General features: G+C 46.7%; 1 protein-coding gene across 6 annotated transcripts in view; it reads left to right on the top strand.

The window, feature by feature from the left end:
• Nucleotides 1–10,715, top strand: part of AMMECR1L (AMMECR1 like) — a 75,940-nt gene that overhangs the window by 153 nt on the left and 65,072 nt on the right. For 2 of the 6 annotated variants that reach the window (XM_077290907.1, XM_077290903.1), the window contains exon 1: nucleotides 24–120. The exons of 2 other annotated variants lie outside the window; for them this stretch is intronic. In XM_077290907.1, coding sequence (XP_077147022.1) covers nucleotides 92–120 — 29 coding nt within the window. In that variant the 5' untranslated portion in view covers nucleotides 24–91. Of the gene's footprint in view, nucleotides 1–23; nucleotides 121–3,597; nucleotides 3,731–3,920; nucleotides 4,064–10,715 lie in introns of those variants that run through there. 2 more of the 6 variants (XM_077290905.1, XM_077290906.1) reach the window with 2 other exon arrangements.

Here is a 10,715-nt window from a genome sequence, read left to right as displayed (position 1 = left end):
CCTGTACATGGTGCACGTTAGACGCCCTCCCGGGCAGACATGGCTCCGGTGCTCGCACTGATCGGGTGCACGGTGCAGAGAAGCCGCCGGAATGTCACCCAGAAGTGACAGTGTGGGACGGTAATGGGGCAGATGATGATGGCGGCCGAGGGCGCTGTGGGGTGGGCTAGTGCTGTACTACAGGGGTCTTCCACAGTCAGCAGAAGGACCCCAGAGAGGCGTGTGTGGTCCTCACACCGGCCGGCGCTCGCCCTAACCCGCTCCAGTCTCTTATTGCTGCAGCACTGACATCACGTGGATGACCATCGCACATCACCGCTGCAGCCAATCACTGAGCTCAGCAGTTCATGCTGTCATCGGCTCAGTAGTGATTGGCTGCAGCGATGATGTGCGATGGTCATCCACGTGATGTCACTGCTGCAGCAATAAGAGACTGGAACATCAGGGAAGGGTGAGGACCACCCAGTGCCTGCCAGTGTTCGGGGTCCGCATTGCTGAGCCTTTAAAGCCCCTTTACTGTATAATGTGATTATTGGGTCCATAGGGGGGACCACGACTATGTGTGTCATTATGGCGTAGAGATACTGTGGGGGGGTTTCCCACTGAGGACCACCACCATCCCTGCTAGACTCATATTTCACTGTATATGGACCTCAGTATCCAGACTGACCCCAGAAAGTCACTGCTGGGCATTGTGGTGCGTACGGTCCATGACATACCGAGCCCAGCGGAGCAGAGACGCTGCAGGACCCTGTATGGCCGCTTCCCATACTCTCTGGTACATGCGCACACTGCCTTCATCTCAGCAACCACCTGACAAAGCGCCAGCGAAATGCTGAGCAGGACGAACCTCTGCGCTGCCGTGTGCCGCCGCCGGCCATGCTCCGTCTGTGGAGCCAAGCTTAACTACCTCAGGTTTCCTAAGAGGCTGAAAGGAGCGACCGGAAGGTTCTGGTGTTTTCCTTCTGACGACGCCCCGTACTTTACACAAGTCGCTGGGAACGCTCCAAACATGCGCAGGAGTCTTGTCAAGCAACTTGCCAGATTTTTTGCTTTATTTATTGTTTGAAAAGAGCTTAAAAAAAGACCGGAAAAACGCCACTAAAAAACCCTAAAATGCTGTAAAAAAAGCTCAAAAATAACATCAGAATCCAAAAATGAAGCAAAAGGAGAAAAAAGAAAACATTCCAAACAAAAGAGGCTTTTGTCTGGAGTTTTGTCATTCTTCCGTCTGTAAAACTCTGGGGGTCACTGAAAAAAAAAAAATGTGTGCACCTACCCTACACTGCTCACAAAAATATAAAGGGAGCACGTAAACCACAGAATATAACTCCAAGTAAATCATAATTCTGTGGAATCAAACTGCCCACTTAGGAAGCAACACTGATTGACAATCAATTTCACATGTTTTGCAAATGGAATAGACGACAGATGGAAATTATTGGCAATTATCAAGACACCCCCTATAAAGGAGTGGTTCTGCAGGTGGGGACCACAGACCACATCTCAGTACCAATGCTTTCTGGCTGATGTTTTGGTCACTTTTGAATGTTGGTTGTGCTTTCACACTCGTGGTAGCATGAGACGGACTCTACAACCCACACAAGTGGCTCAGGTAGTGCAGCTCATCCAGGATGGAACATCAATGCGAGCTGTGGCAAGAAGGTTTGCTGTGTCTATCAGCGTAGTGTCCAGAGGCTGGAGGCGCTACCAGGAGACAGGCCAGTACACCAGGAGATGTGGAGGGGGCCGTAGGAGGGCAACAACCCAGCAGCAGGACCGCTACCACAGCCTTTGTGCAAGGAGCACCAGGAGGAGCACTGTCAGAGCCCTGCAAAATTGACCTCCAGCAGGCCACAAATGTGCATGTGTCGACTCCATGAGGATGGTCTGAGTACCCGACGTCCACAGATGGGGGTTGTACTCACAGCCCAACACCGTGCAGGACGATTGGCATTTGCCACAGAACACCAGGATTGGCAAATTTGCCACTGGCGCCCTGTGCTCTTCACAGATGAAAGCAGGTTCACACTGAGCACATGTGACAGAGTCTGGAGACGCAGTGGAGAGCGATCTGCTGCCTGCAACATCCTTCAGCATGACTGGTTTGGCAGTGGGTCAGTAATGGTGTGGGTGGCATTTCTTTGGAGGGCTGCACAGCCCTCCATGTGCTCGCCAGAGGTAGCCTGACTGCCATTAGGTACCGAGATGAGATCCTCAGACCCCTTGTGAGACCATATACTGGTGCGGTTGGCCCTGGGTTCCTCCTAATGCAGGAAAATGTCAGACCTCATGTGGCTGGAGTGTGTCAGCAGTTCCTGCAAGATGAAGGCATTAATGCTATGGACTGTCCCGCCCGTTCCCCAGACCTGAATCCAATTGAGCACATCTGGGACATCATGTCTCGCACCATCCACCAACGTCACGTTGCACCACAGACTGTCCAGGAGTTGGCGGATGCTTTAGTCCAGGTCTGGGAGGAGATCCCTCAGGAGACCGTCCGCTGCCTCATCAGGAGCATGCCCAGGCGTTGTAGGGAGGTCATAGAGGCACGTGGAGGCCACACACACTACTGAGCTTCATTTCCTTGTCTTGAGGCATTTCCACTGAAGTTGGATCAGCCTGTAACTTCATTTTCCACTTTGATTTTGAGCATCATTCCAAATCCAGACCTCCGTGGGATATTAGTTGTGATTTACGTTGATAATTATGTTTTATTGTTCTGAACACATTCCACTATGTAATGAATAAAGATTTACAACTGGAATATTTCATTCAGTGATATCTAGGATGTGGGATTTTGGTGTTCCCTTTATTTTTTTGAGCAGTGTAGGTTCTTTCATCCCAAAGAATTGGGGCGAAAATGCAAAGGCCGCTCTGATCAGAGTTTAATCGTAGTGCGATCCGGCTCTATTGGATGAGGAGAAGATGGAGAAAGGCAATTTCTCAGACTGCACTCAGATGTCATCCAATGTTTCCCACTCACGCCTTGAGTTACATGGTCGAGTGCAATCCAGATATCGGAGAACACGTAAACATGCAGCGATTTATTTTATCCTTGTACATACTCGGTCCAAAGGAAAAATCAGACATGTTCATGGCCCCATAGAATAACATTGGTGCGTGTGCCATCCAGTGTTTTGTCGTTCACACTCGGGCCGATTGTGGCCATCTGCACGAGACGCTCCAGCTCTGACGTCACTGTCCCCACCTTTGGACAAATCAGACATTAAGGGTACGTTCACACAGGACTTTTTTGCTGCTTTTTTTTGCTGCTTTTTTTTATGCTAATTTTCAGCTGCTTTTTACAGTACCAGTAAAGCCTATGAGATTTCAGAAATCTCATGCACACACGTTGGTTTTTTGTTTGATCAGTTTTTTCTGCTTTGCTGCTTTTTTTGGACATAGGGCATGTCACTTCTTTCAGCGTTTTTGCTGCGTTTTTGCAGCGTTTTTTCACCCATTGACTTGAATGGGTGATGAAAAAAACGCTGCAAAAACGCTGAAAAAACGCATGTAGCATTATTTGCTGCGTTTTTTGTGCAGAAAATCATGGCCAGCAGGAAGGGATCTCACAGCCAAGAGCTTAGGGATGTGGTTAGTGAGGTGTGAAGAGCCATTGTGAGGTGTCCTGATTGTGATCTATTGTGAGGGAGTTTCTGGTAGTGAGGTGGTAGCCATGTCTTGGTATAGGAGGATGGGCATTAATGTTTCCCAACTAATCATGGAGGTAATATTTTTTTTAATTTGTGATATATCTATCTATCCGATTGTTTGCAATGGTACACTTTGCGATGCTCATGTGCTGTTATGTACATGTTCATGTGTTCTGCATGTGTATGTTTGTATCTTCCTTGTCATGAATGTTGGTTTCATTTCATCTTGCATTTAGTAATTACTTTTTCATTTATTTTTGCAAGGTGGAAACAATGCCTGTAATTTGGGATGTAGCTTGCCCAAACTACAGTGATCGTCAAAAAAAGGCAGATGCATGGCATGTAATCTGACGTAAATTGTTCCCCCCGCTGGGATGAAGGCGATGCTAAGCTCCACTGGGAGATTGGTAAATAAAAAACTTAACATATGTCCTTTTCTAACAAATTAAATGACCAGGTAGTAGGTAAATACTAGTGATGTGAACGTGCTCTGATAACGTGTTATGTGAGCGTGCTTGAGTACTGAGTGTCTTTGGTGTAGTCATCAAACATGTTTGATTCACCATATACCACAAAAAAAGCACCAAAAAAACGCACCAAAAACGCACCAAAAACACACCTATAAGCAGCTGAAAATTAGCATTAAAAAAAGCAGCAAAAAAAGCAGCAAAAAAGTCCTGTGTGAACGTACCCTAAGAGTTAGGGTACTGTCACACTCTGCAACTTTCCAACGATCACGACCAGCGATACGACCTGGCCGTGATCGTTGGAAAGTCGTTGTGTGATCGCTGGGGAGCTGTCACACAGACCGCTCTCCAGCGACCAACAATGCCGAAGGCCCCGGGTAACCAGGGTAAACATCGGGTTACTAAGCGCAGGGCCGCGCTTAGTAACCCGATGTTTACCCTGGTTACCATCGTAAAAGTAAAAAAAAACAAACAGTACATACTCACATTCCGGTGTCCGTCAGGTCCCTTGCCATCTGCTTCCCGCTCTGACTGAGTGCCGCCGTAAAGTGAAAGCAGATCACAGCGGTGACGTCACTGCTGTGCTCTGCTCTTACATTCCGGCCGGCACTCGGTCAGAGCGGGAAGCAGACGGCGAGGGACCTGACGGACACCGGAATGTGAGTATGTACTGTTTGTTTTTTACTTTTACGCTGGTAACCAGGGTAAACATCGGGTTACTAAGCGCGGCCCTGCGCTTAGTTACCCGATGTTTACCCTGGTTACAAGCGAACGCATCGCTGGATCGGTGTCACACACAACGATCCAGCGATGACAGCGGGAGATCCAGCAACGAAAGAAAGTTCCAAACGATCTGCTACGACGTACGATTCTCAGCAGGGTCCCTGATCGCTGCTGCGTGTCAGACACAGCGAGATCGTATGGATATCGCTGGAACGTCACGGATCGTACCGTCGTAGCGACCAAAGTGCCACTGTGAGACGGTACCCTTAGTTCGGGCTGCAGCTGATCTCTCACTTCCTCTTGGTGTTCGATTTGTCCGAAGGCGAGGACGGTGACGCCAGCGCTGATAGGGCACCAAGCTCATGTGTCACAAGAAGAAAGTATATGCAAAACAACCAGGGATCGCCAAGAAAATTCAAAAAATGCAAAAATTCTTTATTTCTAATGTATTATTACAAAACCAAAGGCAAACAATTAAAAACATTAAAAATCCACTAGGGATAAATCTCACAGAAGAAATCCCAAGAACATTCTATAATGCACAAGTCTTACAAGCCGTGGAGTATTAATAGAAGCTTGCTAGATAAATACTGGGGGCTGCCCAATGTACTCATGCTGCTATCACTGCAAAAGTAATAGACCAATACAAATCCGCACTTGTCATACATGATAAAAAATATGCAGTAACTTCATCCTTATGCTCCTATGGGGATAAACATATAAATGGTACACGAAGCCCAGTATGGTATAGGAAAACATTCAGCAATGAAATAAAGGGTCTGACTTGAGGGAAGGTACGAAATAATATATGGGAGCAAAATACTTCACCCTAATTCAGTCAAATAGTAGCCCCCCCTAAGCAAGCAGTTCGGCTGAGTAGGTACAAGGACCCACGGTGTCTTTCTCAAGGTGTATTATTTTGTACCTTCCCTCAAATCGGACCCTTTTGCAGTGACAGCAGCATGAGTACATTGGGCAGCCCCCGGTATTTATCTAGCAAGCTTCTCTTAATACTCCACGGCTTGTAGGATTTTTGTGTATTATACACTATATAATGTGTTTGGGATCTCTTCTGTGCGATTTATCCCTAGTGCATTTTTTTATGTTTTTAAGTGTTTGCCTTTGGTTTTGTAATAATATATTAGAAACAAAGAATTATTATTTATTTATTTATTTTTTTTTATTTTCTTGGTGATCCCTGTTTTTTTTGCATATACCGTACTTTCTTATTGTGATATGTTTATATTAATATGCATTAGGTGATCCCAGTATACTTATTGTATGGATGGTGCCCGCTTACACAACTTGCTATTTGCCAAGCTCATGTGTCATAACAACCTCATAGAGGCCCAGAAATGCGAGTATGAACACCACTGGAATGGCGCCAGCATGGTAGGTGGGTATAAGCTTTTTTACCTTTAGATCAAGAATGGGTTGTCCTAGTAGTTGACAACCCATTTAAGTTTTGTCCTAAGCATGTGAAATGCTGCTTGATGGGGTTGAGATCTCATGACTGTCTCGGCCATTGCAGAATTTCCCACTTCCTTGCCTTAAAAAAAACTCCTGAGTTGCTTTTGCAGAATGTTTTGGGTCATTGTCCATCTGTACTGTGAAGCGTCGTCCAATCAACCTTCCTGCATTTGGTTGAATATGAGCAGAAAGTATCACCCTGTACATGTCAGGATTCATCCGGCTGCTTCTGTCTTCAGTCACATCATCAATGAACACTAATGATCCAGCACCATTGGGGGCCATGCATGCTCGCGCCATCACACTGCTTCCACCATGTTTTACAGAGTGTGTGGTGTGCTTTGGATCATGAGCCATTCCAAGCCTTCTTCATACTTTCTTTTTCTCATCAGTCAAGTAAAGGTTGAACTTAGTTTAATCTGTCCTACGAATGCCTTGACAGAACCGGGCTGGGTTGTTTACATGTTTTTTGCCAAATTCTGATCTGGCCTTTTCTATTTTTAAGGCTGATTAATGGTTTGCACCTTGAGGTGAACCCTTGGAATTCGGCTTAGGAAGTCTTCTCTTTATGGCAGACTTAGATACCGAAACACCTACTTCCTGGAGAGTGTTCTGCACTTGGGTGGCTGTCATGAAGGGTTGTTTTCTTCACAATTAAAACATTTATTCGATCAGCCACCACTGTTGCCTACCGTGGACGTCGAAGCCTTTATGAGTTCCCGAACTCGCCAGTATGCTGTTTTATTTTGCAGAATGTACCAAACTGTTGATTTGGCAACTCCTAACATTTCCGCTATCTCTCTAGTGGATTTTTTTTTCAGCCTAATGGTCTGTTTCTCTTCCATTGAAAGCCCCTTTGACCGCATGTTGTGGGTTCACAGCAACAGCTTCCAAAAGCTACACCTGGAATCTGCTCTAGATCTTTTACCTTTTTTTTACAGATGATGGATTAAAGGGAACCTGTCACCAGCTTCTATAATGCTGTATATCTGCCCCTAACCTGACCTGTAAGAGAAGAAAAAAACTTTTATTTTACTCACTTGAATGGCAGTCTGGTCTGAGGGGTCTCGCTGGTCTTGGTCCGGCACCTCCCATCTTTTTACGATCACCATCCTCCTCCTTGTGTTGTGTGGTTGACGCGTCCCTGAGTTATTCACACAGGGTCCCTGGCATCGCGCTCTTGCACAGGTGTACTTCTCTGTTCTGTTGAGGTCAGAGCAAAGTACTGCAGTGCACATGCATCGAAGTTCTTTGACCTTTCCGGGCTCCTGCGCACTGCAGTACTGTGCTCTGCCCTCAACAGAGCAGCTAAGTATGCCTGCGCAGGAGTGCGGTGCCGAGGAGACTGTGGATGACGTATGGAAGCGTCATCCACACGAAGCAAACAGGAGGGCGGCATCGCAAGAAGGTGCGAGGCGCCGGAGAAAGACCAGCGATGCCCCTCGACTGGACCGCCCTGCAGGTGAGTATAATAAGTCATTTTTCTTGTCTTACAGGTCGGGTTGGGGCAGATATACAGCATTATAGAATACTGTATATCAGCCTTGAAAGGAGGTGGTCATATCTCATATCTGTCAAACCTGGTGACAGATTCCCTTTAATGAGGGAATAGCCCACACAGCCCATTCCCGGTTCGGTCCGCTGGGCGTCGCAGGTCCTGATCCGGCGCCTCCCATCTTCATACGATGTCGTCATCTTCCTTTCTTCTGTTGCGGCTCCTGTGCAGGAGTACTGATTTGCCCTGTTGAGGGCAGCGTAACGTACTGCATTGCGCAGTACTTTGATCTAACCTCAACAGGGCAGAGAGTTACGCCTGCGCCAGAGCCGAGACATCAGCAAGGAAGAGGACATCATTGTATGAAGATGGGAGGCGCCGGATCAGGACCTGCGACGCCCAGCAGACCGAATCGGGACCGCCCCCCCCCCCCCCCAGGTGAGTATAATCTAACCTGTTTTTCTTATCTTTCAGGATACATCAGGGGGCTTATCTACAGCATTCTGTAATGCTGTAGATAAGCCCCTGATGGCGGTGGCCGAAGCTTATAGGGCCAAAATTAGGTGACAGATTCCCTTTAAGCTTGTGTCGGTATCCAAATATTTCTGGACCTACCTGTGTGCGTGTATAGAGGTGTTACTTTTCATTGTAATCTTGTATGTGATGAATCGGCTAAAAAGTTGTCTGCACAGAATAGGAAGCATGATCCTAGTGTAAAGCATAGTATCCAGTATGAAAACTTCAACATGTCACATTTATTTTAATAAAAATGGTGATGCATATAATTGAAAAAAAATTATCAAGCATTTCTAGACATACTTTTACCATAAGAACTTTGATTTAAAGCGTATCTATGAGGTCATTTTTTTGTGTAGTTTCTTGTGTGACAGTCACTGGCAAAGTGTTGGAGGGGTGATACGTTTCACTGAGGCTATCCGCTTCAGTGATTTGAAACTGAGAAGTTTGGTCCAGCACACTAAGTGTTTAGAGGGGTTAATCGGCCATTTTAAGAGCTGGGTTTTGTGGACAACCATAGAGCGGGTGGGAGATTGTCCACCTTATCTCCACCCCATGGTGTGGTCTGGGGTTTAAATAATCGGCGTTTTGAGGAATTCAGGGTTCGGTAGGCCTGAAGAGTGGAACTCCAGTGCTAGGTGTCCTGAGAAGGAAGCTGAACCATTATATGTGAACTAGATGGTGGCCCGATTCTATCGCATCGGGTATTCTAGAACATGCATATCCACGTAGTATTTTGCCCAGTCACATAGTATTTTGCCCAGTCACGTAGTATAATGCTCCATGCAGTTATGGCCCCATAGATGCCCCATATAATGCTCCATGCAGTTGTTTATGGCCCCATAAGATGCCTCATATAATGCTCCATGCTGTTATGGCCCCATAGATGCCCCATATAATGCTCCATGATGTTATGGCCCCATAGATGCCCCATATAATGCTCCATGCAGTTGTTTATGGCCCCATAACATGCCTCATATAATGCTCCATGCAGTTATGGCCCCATAGATGCCTCATATAATGCTCCATGCAGTTATGGCCCCATAGATGCCCCATATAATGCTCCATGACGTTATGGCCCTATAGATGCCCCATATAATGCTCCATGCAGTTATGGCCCCATAGATGCCCCATATAATGCTCCATGACGTTATGGCCCCATAGATGCCCCATATAATGCTCCATGCAGATATGGCCCCATAGATGCCCCATATAATGCTCCATGCAGTTCTCTATGGCCCCATAGACGCTCCATACAGCATTGTGCCACATATAATGCTGCTGCTGCTGCAATTAAAAAAAAAAAAAAAAACACATACTCACCTCTCGTCGCTGCTCCTCAGCGTCCCGTCTCTCCGCACTGACTGATCAGGCAGAGGGCGGTGCGCACATTAATACGTCATCGCGCCCTCTGACCTGCACAGTCACGGCAAGAGGACGGGAAGACGGAGCGGCGCCCGGCGGATGGAACGCGGACAGGTGAATATGAAATACTCACCTGCTCCTGACGCTGTCCCTGCCTGTCCCATGGTACCGCAGCTTCTTCGCGCAGGGCCTGTGATGACTTCGCGGTCACATGACCTTGAAATCATGGCAGGTCCTTGTCGCACACCAAACTTAGCACCGGAACCTGCCACTTGCATGAACCGGTCACCGGAGCGTCGGAAAGGCGGCGGAAGGTGAGTATATAATGATTTGTTTTTGTTGTTTTTTGTAATTATTTTTCACATTACATGTTTTTACTATTGAAGCTGCATAGGCAGCCTCAATAGTAAATACTTGGTCACATATGGTTAATAGCGGAGGTAACGGAGTGAGTTATCCACAACATAACGCAGTCCGTTACCGCTGGCATTAACCCTGTGTGAGCCGTGACTGTGGGGAGTATGGAGCAGGCGCCGGGCACTGACTGCAGGGGAGTAGGGAGGGACTAATCGGACTGTGGCCGTCGCTGATTGGTCGCGGCAGCCATGACAGGCAGCTGGCGAGACCAATCAGCGAATGAATAACCGTGACGGAAGTTGCCGACAGACAGAAGGACAGACAGAAAGACGGAAGTACCCCTTAGACAATTATATTTATATATATATACCATATAGATCCTCTGAATGGGCGCTGCCCGACAGCCACATGGACAGTGTTGTATTATATATTATCTTTTGTTTTTCCTTACTTTTGATAACTTTGCACTTGTTTATGCAGCACCCTTAATAAACCAGTGAGGATCTTAAAGAGACAGTGTACCCGTGTCTACCTCTGTAATGCAGCTGAGTGAGTCGATCTACCACACCTGATAGCATTATGAAATAGGGCTTAGGCAACCATTTCATAATATGTAACTTTTATTTCTGTACATGTATTTAACCCTTTAATTCCATATGACGTACT

Source organism: Ranitomeya variabilis, chromosome 2 (genome assembly GCF_051348905.1).
Source record: "Ranitomeya variabilis isolate aRanVar5 chromosome 2, aRanVar5.hap1, whole genome shotgun sequence".
NCBI lineage: Eukaryota > Metazoa > Chordata > Amphibia > Anura > Dendrobatidae > Ranitomeya > Ranitomeya variabilis.
Note: the sequence above shows the minus strand (reverse complement) of the source record. Positions and strands in the feature narration are given on the sequence as shown.